This window comes from Macaca thibetana, chromosome 12 (assembly GCF_024542745.1).
Source record: "Macaca thibetana thibetana isolate TM-01 chromosome 12, ASM2454274v1, whole genome shotgun sequence".
NCBI classification, from domain to species: Eukaryota; Metazoa; Chordata; class Mammalia; order Primates; family Cercopithecidae; genus Macaca; species Macaca thibetana.
Window position 1 is genome coordinate 983,714 of NC_065589.1, and position 15,546 is coordinate 999,259.

At 48.9% G+C, this 15,546-nt stretch overlaps 2 protein-coding genes across 15 annotated transcripts in view; one reads left to right on the forward strand and one right to left on the reverse strand.

Annotated features, from left to right (window-relative positions):
* THAP4 (THAP domain containing 4) overlaps positions 1–9,459 on the forward strand; it is a 691,437-nt gene extending 681,978 nt beyond the window's left edge. For all 14 annotated transcript variants that reach the window (XM_050751954.1, XM_050751955.1, XM_050751957.1 and 11 more), the window contains exon 6: positions 9,162–9,459. In XM_050751954.1, the coding sequence (XP_050607911.1) occupies positions 9,162–9,281 (120 nt within the window). In that variant the 3' untranslated portion in view covers positions 9,282–9,459. The remainder of the gene's footprint in view (positions 1–9,161) is intronic.
* The window catches only part of ATG4B (autophagy related 4B cysteine peptidase), a 102,431-nt gene that overhangs the window by 66,082 nt on the left and 20,803 nt on the right, over positions 1–15,546 (reverse strand). The window lies entirely within an intron of this gene.

The following is a 15,546-nucleotide window of genomic DNA, read 5'->3' on the forward strand; positions in this document are numbered from 1 at the left end:
CCCCCCCAGACTCAGGTGATCCTCCCACCTCAGCCTCCTCAGTAGCTGGGACTACAAATGCACACCACCACAACTGGCTAATTTTTTCATTTGTTTGTTTTTGATTTGAGTTTTTTTGTTTTTTATTTTTAAGAGAGAGTCTCGTTCCATCACCTAGGCTGGAATACGGTAGCAAGATCTTGGCTCACTGCAACCTCCGCCTCCCAGGCTCGAGCGATCCTCCCACCTCACCCTCCCTAGTAGCTGGGGCCACAGGTGTGCACCACCACACCCAGCTTTTTTGGCTCTTGCCACCTTGCCCAGGCAGGTCTTGAACTCCTGAACTCAAGCAATATACCCACTTGGGCCTCCCAAAATGCTGGGATTACAGGCATGAGCCACCGCACACGGCTAATTTATTTGTATACTTTGTAGAGACAAAGTTTTGCCATGTTGCCCAGGCTGGTCTCGAACTCCTGGACTTAAGCAGTCCTCCTGTCTTGGCTTCCCAGAGTGCTGGAATTACAGGCGTGAGCCACAACCCCTGGCTAGAACATTTTTTATACCCCAGAAAGATACCTGGTACCCTTTAACTGTCGGCCCCAACTTCCATCTCCCCCAACCCCTGGCTACGACTAATCTACCTTCTCTGCAGATTGCCTGTCCTGTCCTGTCCTGAGCATGTCCTAGAATTGGGGCCGTAGACTGTCACTTAGTGTAAGGTTTCCAGGGTGTATACAACTTGGAGCATGCCTCAGGCCTCACTCCTTTTCATGGCTGAATTATTCCATTGATGATGTGCTGTATTTTGTTTATCCATTCCTCATTGATGGGCAAGTTGGTTGTTACTGAATCTTGGCTGTTAAGAAGAATACTGTGCCTCGCGTGGTGGCTCACGCCTGTAATCCCAACACTTTGTGGGGCTGAGGCAGGAGATCGCTTGAGCCCAGGAGTTCAAGACCAGCCTGGGCAACATAGCAAAACCTGTTTCTACAAAAAATACAAAAAGTAACCAGGCTTGGGGATGCATGCCTGTAGTCCCAGCTACTTGAGAGCGTGAGGTGAGAGAATCACTTGAGCCTGGGAGCCGGAGGTTGCAGTGAGCAGTGATCATGCCACTGCACTCCAGCCTGGGTGACAGAGTGAGACCCTGTCTCAAAATAAATACATGAAATAAGGCCGGGTGCGGTGGCTCAAGCCTGTAATCCCAGTACTTTGGGAGGCCGAGGCGGGTGGATCACGAAGTCAGGAGATCGAGACCATCCTGGCTAACATGGTGAAACCCCGTCTCTACTAAAAATACAAAAAACTAGCCGGGCGTGGTGGTGGGCGCCTGTAGTCCCAGCTACTCGGAGGCTGAGGCAGGAGAATGGCGTAAACCCAGGAGGCGGAGCTTGCAGTGAGCCGAGATCGTGCCACTGCACTCCAGCCTGGGTGACACAGCGAGACTCCGTCTCAAAAAAAAAAAATAAATAAATAAATAAATAAATAAATACATGAAATAATGCTGAATTGCCTCTGAAACACATTTTCAAGCAAACCTGCTGTTCTCAGCCTTCATCCACAGCCACTCATAGAGACGCTCAGGCTGTGCCATGGAGCTTTTGTGGGTGTGAGGCAGGCTGTTCGCCTGTCCCCTTTGCTGCATTCAGCCTCGCCCTTCGGTCGGCTGTGTCAGTTCCCCGTGTGCGTCTGATTTCCAGCCCCTCGCGTTCTGTGGCTGTGTGCCACCTCTCCTCTTTCTCCTGTGGATTCACACTGTGGACAGCATTCCTTCACTACCATTCTGGTAGGGGGCTGTGCAGGAGCCACCACGCCGTCCTCACCCAGGAGGCCTCACCTCAGAGCTCTGTGCCGGGTTGCTTGCTGGGTGACAAGATTTTCATCTACATTTTATCTTTTTAAAAATTTTTTTACTTTTTATTTTATTATTACTTTTTTTTAGACAGAGCTTTGCACTGTCGCCCAGGCTGGAGTGCAGCAGTGCGATCTCGGCTCACTGCAGCCTCCACCTCCTGGGCTCAAGTGATTCTCCCACATCACCCTCCCAAGTAGCTGAGACTACAGGCGTGCAGGACCACTCCCAGCTAATTTTTTGCATTTTTAATAGAGATGGGGGTCTCACTTTGTTGCTCAGGCTGGTCTCAAACTCATGGCCTCAAGTGATCTACCTGCCTCGGCTTCCCAAAGTGCTGTGGTTATAAGTGTGAGCCATCGTGCCTGGCCAGTTTTTCCTTTTAAGAAACATGATATTTGGGATTATTGTTTCTCTGTAGTGTGAGGTAGCAGTCCCATTTTCCCTTTTTCCCCGTACAGATGTCCTGAGGCCCTTGTTAGGCACTGTGGCCCTGCTGACTGCGGTTTGGGGCATTTCCCCTCCTCGGCTGTCAGGATTGATGCTGCCGGCCATAGCCTCAGACCTGGTGTCTGCACGTGGATGCAGAGGCACCCGGTTGTTCCCCCTCGCTCTGGAGGACTGGGCTGGAACCCCTTGAAGAGAGCGAGGCTTGTACTGGGGAAGCAAGGCCTTGCCTTAGCTTCTCCGTGGCATCTGGGGAATCAGGCTGGGATGGGACATGTGAGTGTCTTTACTGTTTGTGTGGGTGTTGGTGGGCATGGCCCAGACTGCAGGCCCCACAGAGGGTAGCAATGCCTTCGTGAGCTGTGGACTGAGCATGGTGGAACCTGTGGGCTGCCGAGGGACCCGGGTTGCCCCGGAGACAGCTTGTCGCTCATGTCCGGTGACTGAGCAGTGGTGGCAGACCCCAGGGGAGAACTGAGCGTGTTTGAAGAGACTCATGTGACTCTTTAGGGGAGGGCCTGAGGGGTCCCCAGGCTCCCACTGCACCTTCCCTGTGCTGTGTGTGTCTGTGCTTTATAACTTCAGGGCCCCGTGCGGTCTGTGCAGCACGTGCCTTGCGGCAGCCCTGAGAACAGGCAGGTCCAGGCCCAGGCCCCATTTTACAGTGAGGCTCAGAGAGGCCCCCGGCCTGGCAGAGCCTCCCCAGCTTCCTGCCTTATGTGGGTGGCTGTGGACCTAACTGCAGCCGGGGCTGCCGCTGGCGACCTGTGATGTGAACTTGAGCATCTTTTCACGTCATTGCTGGGCCATCCTCCAGTGAGGTGCCTATTCAGGTCTGGTGACCATCTTCCACTGTGCCTTTTCTGGCTGACATGTCAGAGTTCTTTATATAATTTGAATAAAGCTCTTTGTTAGCTAAATGTGTTGCAAATAGCTTTTTCGGTTTGCGATTATCTTTTGAGTTTTACAAATTGTTTTTGAAGAGCAGAGGTTCTGGATTTTATGTGGTTCAGTTTGCCAGTCTCTTCTTTTATTGATTCTGTTTTTAACGTGTCCTAGTTAAGCAGCCTTTCCTTACTAACAGGTCAAAATATGTATTCTGAATTTTTCTGGAAGCTTCACAGTTCACCCTAAAATCTTTCCTTTAGATCATTAATCCACCTGGGGTTGAGTGGTGTGTGTAGTGTGAGGTGCTGTCCCCTCTCCTTGTTCTCAGATGAGAGCCAGCTGCCCTGCACCCTGGCTGAAGAGCCTGGCCCCCCGTTCACCCACGCACCCGCCCCCCGAGCCCCTCAGCATCCTTCATCAGAGGTCTGCTTCTGACTGTCTCTCTGGTTCCAGGTGGTCTGTTTGTCAGTCCCTATGCCAATATCACGCTGTCTTCATTATCATGGCCTCTACTTTTTAAAAATCATCTCCGGCCAGGCGCAGTGGCTCACGCCTGTAATCCCAGCACTTTGGGAGGCCAAGGTGGGCGGATCACGAGGTGAGGAGATCCAGACCATCCGGGCCGACGCGGTGAAACCCCGTCTCTACTAAAAATACAAAAAAATTAGCTAGGCGTGGTGGCGGGCACCTCTAGTCCCAGCTGCTGGGGAGGCTGAGGCAGGAGAATGGCATGAACCTGGGAGGCAGAGCTTGCAGTGAGCCGAGATCGCACCACTGCACTCCAGCCTAGGAGACAGAGCGAGACTCCGTCTCAAAAAAATAATAAATAAAAATAAAAATCATCTCTATTGAGGTATACTTTATGTGGAATAAATGCATACACTTCAAGTGTGCAGTTTGATACATTTGGACAAGCATTTATAATCTTGTAATGCTGCCCCAGTCAAGACTGAGAACAGTCCCAGCACCCTAGAAAGTCCCTGTGCTCCACAGGCGGCCCCCGCTGCCCTCTCACAGCCCCCGGCCCGGTTTCTGCCACTGCAGACTGAGCAGCTCTGCATGTCCTAGTGCCCATTGTCATCATTCGAGCAGTTCAGTGTGTCCTAGCGCTCCTCCTTATCTGCCCAGCAGCTCTGCGTGTCCTAGCGCTCCTCCGCATCAGCGGAGCCACAGCACAGGCACTCATTTGTTTCCGGTCTCCTTCCCTCACTGAAACACTCTCGAGATTGACGCGTTCTGCTGCATGTGCCGTGTCTGCTTGTTGCTGTGTGGTGGTCCACCAGTGAGTGTGTCAGTTTTGTATATCTTTTCTATTGATGGATGTTTATTTGATTTGTTTCCAGTTCCGGGCTATTATGAATAAAGCTGTAAGCATGTACAGACCTAACTTTGTGTGGACAGGTTTTTTTTTTTCTCTCTCTTGGGTGCATACCTGGGATTGGAACTGCTGGGTTCTGTGGTAAGCACCAAACTCTTCCAGAGTGGCTGTCCCCCTTGACACCCCAGCAAGGTTGTCCCACAGCCTCGCCAAGGGTTGGCCTTTGAGTTTTATCCTGGCCACTACAAGGTGGTGTTTCATTGTGATATTAATTTGCACTTCCCTGCTGCGTAACGATGCTGATCATCTTTCTGTTGTACTTATTTGCCACTTGTATTTCTTGTTTTGTGAAATGCACATTCAGATCTTTTGCCCGTTTGTTTGAGTGTTTGTGTTATTCCTGAGTTGTAAGAGTCTGTTGTTTGTTCTGGGTGTAAGCCCTTTATCACGTGCACTTGCCAACAACATATTCCTATCCTGTGCTTTGCCTTTCTGTTTCCTAGACAGTTCCTTTTGAAGAACCAAATGTTTTTTTGTTTGTTTGTTTTGTTTGTTTGGTTTTTTTTTGAGACAGAGTTTGCTCTTGTTGCCCAGGCTGGAGTGCGATGGCGTGATTTCGGCTCACTGCAACCTCTACCTCCCAGGTTCAAGCAATTATCCTGCCTCAGCCTCCCAAGTAGCTGGGATTACAGGCGCCCACCACCGTGGCCAGCTAATTTTTTGTATTTTTAGTAAAGGCAGGGTTTCACCATGTTGGCCAAGCCGGTCTCGACCTGACGTCAGGTGGTCCACCCTCCTCAGTCTCCCAAAACACTGGGATTACAGGTGTGAACCACCATGCCCAGTCTAGAACCAAATGTTTTAATTCTGTTACCATTTTTTCTTCTCTAGTTAGTGCTTTTTGTGTCCTGTTTTTCTTTTTTTTTTTGAAATGGAGTTTCTCTCTTGTTGCCAGGCTGGAGTGCAGTGGCACGATCTTGGCTCACGGCAACCTCTGCCTCCTGGGTTCAAGCGATTCTCCTGTCTCCGCCTCCCGAGTACCTGGGACTACAGGCGCCACCACCACACTGGGCTGATTTTGTAGTGATTTTTTTTCTTTGAACAGAGTTATTTAGAGAGATGTTACTTATTTTCCAAACACATTTGAGAATTTTTTAAATAGATTCTATTGCTTAGGATTTTTAATTCAATTCTATAAAGCCCAGACAACATACCCTCTAATATTTTAGTCTGTTAAAAAATGTTGGAGATGCCGGGCGTGGTGGCTCACACCTGTAATCCTAGCACTTTGGGAGGCCAAGGTGGGCGAATCACGAGGTCAGGAGATCGAGACCATCCTGGCTAACACGGTGAAACCCCATCGTTACTAAAAATACAAAAAAATTAGCCGGGTGTGGTAGCGGGCGCCTGTATTCCCAGCTACTGGGGAGGCTGAGGCAGGAGAATGGTGTGAACCCGGGAGGTGGAGCTTGCAGTGAGCCAGGATAGCACCACTGCACACTCCAGCCTGGGCAACAGAGCAAGACTCCATCTCACAAAAAAAAAAAAAAAGTTGGAGACTTATTTTATGCCCTAGTATATGGCCTAACTTCATGACTATTTCATGTACACTTAACGAATGTAGCATTCAATAGTATAAAAGCCCCTCCACGGCCGGGCGCGGTGTCTCAAGCCTGTAATCCCAGCACTTTGGGAGGCTGAGGCGGGCGGATCACAAGGTCAGGAGATCAAGACCATCCTGGCTAACACGGTGAAACCCATCTCTACTAAAAAATATAAAAGAGGCCGGGCGCGGTGGCTCAAGCCTGTAATCCCAGCACTTTGGGAGGCCGAGACGGGCGGATCACGAGGTCAGGAGATCGAAACCATCCTGGCTAACACAGTGAAACCCCGTCTCTACTAAAAAATACAAAAAACTAGCCGGGCGAGGTGGCGGGTGCCTGTAGTCCCAGCTACTTGGGAGGCTGAGGCAGGAGAATGGCGTAGACCTGGGAGGCGGAGCTTGCAGTGAGCTAAGATCCGGCCACTGCACTCCAGCCTGGGCGACAGAGCAAGACTCCGTCTCCAAAAAAAAAAAAATACAAAAGAAACTAGCCGGGCGTGGTGGCTGGCGTCTGTAGTCCCAGCTACTCGGGAGGCTGAGACAGGAGAATGGCGTAAACCCAGGAGGCGGAGCTTGCAGTGAGCTGAGATCCGGCCACTGGACTCCAGCCTGGGCAACAGAGCGAGACTCCGTCTCAAAAAATAAAATAAAAAAAATGCCCCCTCCACAAGCTGGAAACCCTGGGATGCCAGTGTCATGGCTCAGTCCAAGTCCAAAGGCTTCAGAACCAGGGAAACCAATGGTGTCACTCTCAGTCCTGGGCCAAAGGCCTCAGATCCCTGAAGAGTGAGGAGGTGCTGGTGACATCTGGGAGTCCAAAGGTCGGGGGGCCTGGAGTTGTCCAAGGACAGGGGAGGAAGAGTGTATCCCAGCTCCAGCAAACAGATGGATATATTTGCCTTGTCTTTGTTTTTATTTTCTCTGGGCCCCCCAGCCTATTGGATGGTGCCCACCCTCATGGAGGGCAGATCTTCCTCACCTGGTCAGTCACCTCTGGAAACATCCTTTCAGACATACTCAAAATAATCCTTTACCAGGTTTCTAGGTGTTCCTTAATCTGGTCAGTTTGACACTTAACCATTACACCTACACCCATCCCTGGCTGCTTTCAAGTTTCTATTGTCTTGCCTTTGATTATCAGCCAAAGTTTTGCTGTGATATAATTAGAATTTGTGGCTTGATATATTTTGTTAGACTCAGAAAATTGGCCATCATCTGTTCAAATATTGCCCATGTTCCATTTTCTTTCCTGTCTTCTTCTGGGTCTCTGGTTACACATGTGTTCAATCTTTTGCAATTTTCAATGTGTCCCTTATGCTTTCATCCATAGTTTCCATTATTCTCCAGGCTTCAATGTGGATATTTCCTACTGATCATTTTCCAGTTTAGTAATCCTTTCTTCATCTGTGTCTAATCTGCTGTTTATTTCATCATTGGGGCCTTAATTTGAGTGATTGTTTTTCAGTTACAGAATTTCTATTTTTTTGATAAATTTTATCTGCAGAAATTCTCCATATTGTCTTCTGATAACGCCAATATTGGCATCCCCTGGGTGAGGGTGGGGGAGGTGTCTATTTCCTGTTTTTTCTTTTGATCTTATATCCTAGTAACCTAAGGAGTTTTTCTTTTTTTCTTGGATTCTAGACATTATGTATGAAAAATTGTAGAGATGACTTGAGGCTTCATTTGATGTTATCCTCACCAAAGAGTAGTTCTGTGCTTCTGCCTGTCAGTCATGGATGGACAGCTCGTGTTCAGAAGAGACTGAGCTGGTTTGAAACTGGACTACCAGCCTGTTTCTGTTAACCCTTACTCCTGGGATGGGACCCTTCAGGGTCCCCACCCAAAGCTGGGGTGCTTTCCTGGGCGTCTCCTTTTTTTCATTTTTTCTTTTTTAGAAACGGAGTCTTGCTCTGTCGCCCAGGCTGAGGTGCAGTGGCGCAATCTCGGCTCACTGCAACCTCCACCTCCCAGGTTCGAGCAATTCTCCTGCCTCAGCTTCTCGAGTAGCTGGGACTCCAGGCGTGTGCCACCACGCCCGGCTGAGCCTCTCCTCCTAGACGGACACCAAATTCCAGTGTTTGTCCCTCCAGCTCCATGAGTCCAAGAAGGCCTCACTCAGCTTCTCAGCCTCTTAGCTACCACATCCCTCTTAGCCTCCACCCCTGAACCTCTTGACTTCTAGGCAGCAAAAGCATCAGGGCCAGTTGCTCCAAACTGGGTTTCACCTCCACACTTCCTTTTCTCTGGGGCGCTGGTCCTTGCTGACTTGGTGGTTCTCTGACACCTTTAAGGAAACTTCTTAAAATCTGGGTCATCTGCAAGGGGGTTGGTCAGTTACAGAGTAGTTAGCCATGGCCATAAGCAGAACTCCGTTTCATCGACTTCTGGTGTCCCCCACCTGACCCCCCACACGTCTGGGACACTAGAGAGAGAGTGCCCATCAGAGAATTGTCTTTTGACAGTGAGCACTCATAATCTGCTGGCAAACGTTCTGGGCATACAGGGCTGACTCATTCGGGACTTAGCTGCCATAGGCTTGGATTCTTGTTGGAAACAGCTGCTATAATTTATTCTGATGAATTACTGTTCCAAAGATGGTGTTTCTGAGCTTTCCAAGAACACACTGGACATCAGTTCTAGTTACAGTGAAAGTGGGAGGCAGTGGAGAAGGGAAGCATTGGAAGCTCAGTGCTTGTCTGATCAGGTATATAATTTGTAGAGACCAAAAAAAGGTGACTTCTCCCATCCAAGTACTAACCAGGCCCAACTCTCCTTAGCTTCCGAGGTCAGACGAGATCGGGTATGTTCAGGGTGGTATGGCCGTCGACAAAAAAAGGTGACTTCTAAATAAACAATCCCTGTGTTCACCTGGTGGTTTTCTGGAGACAGCTGAGGGGCACCTGGATTGTGACGTGACCAGGGGCCCTGGGCTGTGTCTGTCATCCCCTGGCAAGGACACTGCCTGGCTCACAGCCCGTGACGAGTGCGTGGCATGCGATGGGCACACGGGCGTTGATTGAATCTTTTGAGATAAAACTAATGTATTTTTGTTTCATTCTCCTGCTCAGATTACCCGGAAGTTCAGGCTGAATTCTGAAGGCAAACTTGAACAGACAGTCTCCATGGCAACCACCACACAGCCAATGACCCAGCATCTTCATGTCACCTACAAGAAGGTGACCCCGTAACCTAGAGCTTCTGGAGCCCTCAGGAGGGCCTGGCTACTGTGTCTCAACGGTTCGGCTCCTTGGCATACAGTCCCTGCAGCAGAAGTGGGTGTGGCCGGGAGCCTCTGCGGGCTCAAGAGTGTTGTCCAGATGTTTCTGTACTGGCATAGAAAAACCAAATAAAAGGCCTTTATTTTTATGGCTGAGGATTTTGAATATTATCACTTGTGTAGGATGTACATTTTTTTTAATCTGCTGATGTTTGTTTTCCAAAGTCTTCCCTAAGAAATTAAGAAGGAGGCTGGGTGTGGTGGCTCATGCCTGTAATCCCAGTATTATAGGAGACCAAGGCGGGTGGATCATCTGAGATCAGGAGTTCGAGACCAGCCTGGCCAACAGGGTGAAACCCCATCTCCACTTAAAATACAAAACATTAGTTGGGCGTGGTGGCATGCGCCCGTAATCCCACCTACTTGGGAGGCTGAGGCAGGAGAATTGCTTGAACCCAGGAGGTGGAGGTTGCAGAGAGCCAAGATTACACCACTGCACTCCAGCCTGGGAGACAAGAGCGAGACTCTGGAAAAAAAAAAGTAAAAGAGAAATTAAGAAGGGATGAATCTCTTTCCTTTTCTTTCTTCTTGCATTTTTTTTTTTTTTTTTTTTTTTTTTTTTTTGAGACGGAGTCTCGCTCTGTCGCCCAGGCTGGAGTGCAGTGGCGCGATCTCGGCTCACTGCAAGCTCCGCCTCCCGGGTTCACGCCATTCTCCTGCCTCAGCCTCCCGAGTAGCTGGGACTACAGGCGCCCACAACCGCGCCCGGCTAATTTTTTGTATTTTTAGTAGAGACGGGGTTTCACCGAGTTAGCCAGGATGGTCTCGATCTCCTGACCTTGTGATCCGCCCGCCTCGGCCTCCCAAAGTGCTGGGATTACAGGCGTGAGCCACCGCGCCCGGCTCTTCTTGCAGTTTTGACAAGATCTAAAATATTTGTAAATCTTCTGTAGAGTTGGCTGGGCGCAGTGGCTCACACCTGTAATCCCAGCACTTTGGGAGGCCAAGGCAAGCAAATGGCTTGAAGCCAGGAGTTTGAGACCAGCCTGGGCAACATGGCGAAACCCGATCCCTACAAAAAAAACCCACAAATATTAGCCGAGCGTGGTGGTCCATGCCTATGGTCCCAGCTACTCAGAAGGCTAAGGTGGGAGGATCCCTGGAGCCTGGGAGGTGGAGGTTGCAGTGAACCAAGGTCATACCACAGAACTCCAACTTGGGCGACAGAGCAAGACCCTGTCTCCAAAAAAAAAAGATGGCAGTCATTTTTTCATTACTTTTAAAGAGCCAAGTCTATATTTTCTTACAGATGGAGCATTCCCAAGAGGCTAGCTGTGATTTTTAACATCGTCATGTAAGTTTTAGTTTGTAACTCTGTAATACAGCTTTCGTTTTTGTGGGGTTTTTTTCACTATGAAAGTTCCCAAACATACACTAAACCCTTGTACCTGTCACCCAGCTTCAGTACCTGCCAGCATTTTGCCCACAGCAGTTCCATTTTTCCTCCCCACTTCTGCTGGAATACATGGAAGCAAATTCCAGACATACTGTCACTTGCACCTAAATCCTTTGGTATGCATCCCAAAACAACCAAAGCCATTTGCTTTCTCTTAACTCCTCACCATATCAGAAATCTCGCCAGGCAGATGGAGATGAGGCTACACGGGTGTTGGGAAGCAGAGTCGGCAGAGGTATCGCTCAGGCTGCGTGGGGTTAACATCCAGGGTGGCAACCGCAGGTACCACCTCCAGGGCTTGGGGGCAAAATGTGTTACCAGGGTGGGGTTTCAGGGACCTCAGAGCTTAGAGGGGGTTCTCGCAAGATGGGCAGGAGGGCCTGGGATGGTATTCCAAGGGCCAAGGGGGTGCCAGGGGACCTGGAGGCTGGGCTCAGAGCTGTCTCTGCTCCCAGAATAATGCTGAAGTAACCTGGGAATGCCAGGAAGCTCCCAGCCCCAGCTCCTGCATCCCGGGCTCCTGCACGCCCAGCCAGAAGGGAGTGTGGGAGGGCAGCACCCAGGGCAGAGCACAGACAAGCCAAGAGACAAGAAGTCAGTAACTGATGGCACGGTGGTGGTTTCTCAAAATGCGTAAGAATTCTGTAACGTTCTCCAACACTCAGTCCTATTCGCATTCCCTGACTGCCTGAGAAATATCCTCATACGATTGGATTATCAAAGCTTTATTCACGTTTGTGTTTGGCTACAAAGTCTTTTAGGATCCTTTTGATCCTAAAAGTCCTCCTCTTCCCTCCCCTGTACCCTTGACTTGTTGGTAGAGCTGGTCACTTGTCCTCGAAGGTGTCCCCAGTCTGGACTCAGCATCATCCTTGTAGTGTTTAACTTGTTCCTCTGTCCCCTCTATATCCTGTCATCTGGAAGTTGGATCTGAAGTTGTGGCTGGAATCACACCTGGGCGATGCTCAGTTCCTCGTGTCACAGCCCATGAGGAGCCTCATGTCTGATTGTCTCACTTTGTTGAAGCCTGACCCCTTTATCGTCAATTTCCCATCAACTGTTCCCCTGACAGTTTTGCCACCTGTGGGTGACCATTGCTAGAACCAGAACCTCCACTGGGACTGCAGATGTTTGTCCTTCTGTCTCTCATTAGAAGGACATTTAGTGGCTGGAATTCTCTCAGACCCTCCCTTTATCCATTACGGTAAGTCGGGTTACCCTGAAGCACGTTCATACTAGAAGGGCAGCATAAACACTTAATTATTTCCCTTTAATGATCGATTTTTGGAGTAAGAATGTCCTGGCACCCTCCAGTGGTGCCAAAGGACTGAGAGTTCCTCACTCCACTGCACTTACCCTTCCCGCTTCCCTCCTCATGTTATGAACTTAATATTTTCATGTATACAGTCTGTCCTCAGTATCCACAGGGGTGGGTTACAGGACCCACACAGATACCAAAATCAGATGCTCGCATCCCTTGTATAAAATGGCGTGGGATTTGCGTGCAGCCTACGCACATCCTCACATAAACCTTAAGTCACCTCTGGATTGCTTATAATACCTGATACAGTGTAAATGCTCTGTAAACGTATATTTTTGGGGTGTTTGTATTGTGGGCTTTTTGGGAATTTTTTTATACACAATTGAATCCACAGAAATGGAGGGCCAACTGTATTTGATACCATTTTAATCAAGTGCTGCCTATGTCTTCGGCAAACAGGAGATGCTCAGATTATCTCGTAATTGGCCGGAGGAGCCCCTCCATCCATTGGGCTTTGATGCCTCCTTGCTCTGGGGCCACGACTGCCTCTGACTCTTCCTGCCCAGAACCTGGAACTACCCATTTCTCCAGAGCCCTGGTCCTCATTAGTGGGGAGTGGGAATTAGAGGCCACAGACTGAGCGCTGATTGCTTATGATGGCTGGGCTGCTCTACTTCCCAGCCTTTCCATGGACAAAACCAGAAAATTGTTCTAAAATTTATTTTCTCAGCCAGGCACAGTGGCTTATACCTATGATCCCAGGACTTTGGGAGGCCAAGGTGGGTAGATCACCTGAGGTGAGGAGTTTGAGCCTGGCCGACATGACAAAACCCCATCTCTACTAAAAATACAAAAAATTAGCCAGGTATGGTGGCGGGCGCCCGTAATCCCAGCTACTTGGGAGGCTAAGGCAGGAGAATCGCTTGAACCCAGGAGGCAGAGGTTGCAGTGAGCCGAGATGGCGCCGTTGCACTCCAGCCTGGGCAACAGAGCGAGACTGTGTCTCAAAAAAAACAATTTCTGGTTTATTTTCTCCAAATCACGTGAGGTTATATTAGAGATCAGGACCCTTCACCCCTAACTACTTTAGCATGGGATATACACGTGTATTTTTGAAAAATATGAATTCATACTGTTTTCCATTCAAATTTTAAGATTATGGCCGGGCGCGGTGGCTCACGCCTGTAATCCCAGCACTTTGGGAGGCCGAGGCAGGCGAATCACAAGGTCAGGAGATCGAGACCACGGTGAAACCCTGTCTCTACTAAAAATAAAAATGAGCCAGGCGAGGTGGCGGGCGCCTGTAGTCCCAGCTACTTGGGAGGCTGGGGCAGGAGAATGGCGTGAACTCAGGAGGCGGAGCTTGCAGTGAGCCAGGATCGCGCCACTGCACTCCAGCTTGGGCGACAGAGCAAGACTCTGTCTCAAAAAAAAAAAAAAAAAGATTATAAGGGTTTTTAAATATTCTTTGATTTTACCTCTTAAGCTGAAAATCTTGATTCATTACATGAACAGTATTTGCTTTATTCTACATATAAATACATATAATCATTTCAAAATAAGCTTGGGCAACATAGTGAGATCCCACCTCTACCAAAAAAGGTATTGTTAACAATGGCTACTGGTCAAAGTTTGTTTTTTCTGCTAGCCTTTTTAGACTTTTCCCTTTGAAGACACAAAGTTAAAATATTACATAATTGGATTAATTAATCTGCGCTTCTGTCACCAACTTGATACACAAGTCCATGTGTTTAATTTCTAGAAATTGTTATAATTTGTTTTGCAAATGCAAATCATTTGACTGGCTTTCTTGTCGGAACTGTAAAACCAGGCATGTTTGCTCCACACAGGCCTCTGGTACAGCTGTTGAGTGCCCTGGTAAGGTCACCGTGGTTCAGCTTGCCGTGGTTTAGCTTGCCATGGTTTGGTTTAGCTTGCCGTGGTTCAGCTCGCTGTGGTTCAGCTCACCGTGGTTCAGCTCACCGTGGTTCAGCTCACCGTGGTTCAGCTTGTCGTGGTTTGGTTTAGCTTGCCATGGTTCAGCTCGCCGTGGTTTGGTTTAGCTTGCCGTGGTTCGGCTCGCCGTGGTTCGGCTCGCCGTGGTTCAGCTCGCCGTGGTTTGGTTTAGCTCGCCATGGTTTAGGCAACAGATCCCCTCATGCCGGGCACTCGGGTTGTTTCCAGTCTTTGGCCAATCAAATGTCAGAGTTGGACCCACCTCCGTTGGGACTGCAGCGTGCTTGTCTTCTAAGTCTGTTTAGAAGGGCATTTCCACATCTTTGTGGATTCTGGCCATCGTATCTTAAGGATACATTTCTGGGAATGGGATTACCAGTCAGCAGGGAGAGGCTCATCCGGCTTGTCTGGGTGTTGTCCCTGTCCCCAAGGGGCCAAGTGTTCTGCATCCCCACAGCATTGTAGGAGGTGCCTGCCCCCATCAGCAGCCGAATCTGGTGTCAAATTTGGATTTGGGTCAATCTTGTAGGTGAGAAATGGAGTCTTGGGGTGGTTTTGGTTTGCACTTCTCTCTCTCTTTTTTTTTAAATCATTTTCTTGATTTTCCAAACTCATGAGCTCTTTTGAATAAGGAATATTAATCCTAATATTTCTCATTTTAAGTTATAATTTTTATCGAGGTAAAATATACATAAAACAACATTTTTATCAGAGTCCTATAGATGATTTTTAAAATTCACCTTTTTTTTTTTTTTTTTTTTTTTTGAGACGGAGTCTCGCTCTACCGCCCAGGCTGGAGTGCAGTGGCCGGATCTCAGCTCACTGCAAGCTCCGCCTCCCGGGTTTACGCCATTCTCCTGCCTCAGCCTCCCGAGCAGTTGGGACTACAGGCGCCTGCCACCGCGCCCGGCTAGTTTTTTGTATTTTTTTAGTAGAGACGGGGTTTCACCGTGTTAGCCAGGATGGTCTTGATCTCCTGACCTCGTGATCCGCCCGTCTCGGCCTCCCAAAGTGCTGGGACTACAGGCTTGAGCCACTGCGCCCGGTCTAAAAATTCACCATTTTAACCATCTTAAAGTCTACAATTTAGCGGCATTTAGTACATTCATAACGTACAACCGTCACTTCTCTGTGCTTCCAAAGCTCGCATCACCCCGGAAGGAGACCCCGCACCTGTTCAACACCATCCCCCCGCCCTCGGTCCCCGACAATCTCTGCCCTGCTTCCCACTCAAGTCACCAACACTTTTGAAAATCCTCTATGTTATAAAACATTTTCCCCAGGATACATTTTGTCTTTTATTGCTCCTGGGTTTTAAATCCTATTTAGGAAGATTTTGCTCACTCCCCAGTGATGAAGGAATTCACCTTTTCCTAGTACTTTTGACCCATTTGGAATTTGTCTTCGTGTATGGTATGAAGTGCAGATTCATTCTCGTCTTTTTCCAAGTGGTTAACATTTACTGACAAGTCCATCCTTTCCTCACTGGTATCGTATGCTACCTTATAGACTGCATGTTCCAGGCACTGGGATCTGTTTCCAGGTTTTCATGTCCCTGGGCTG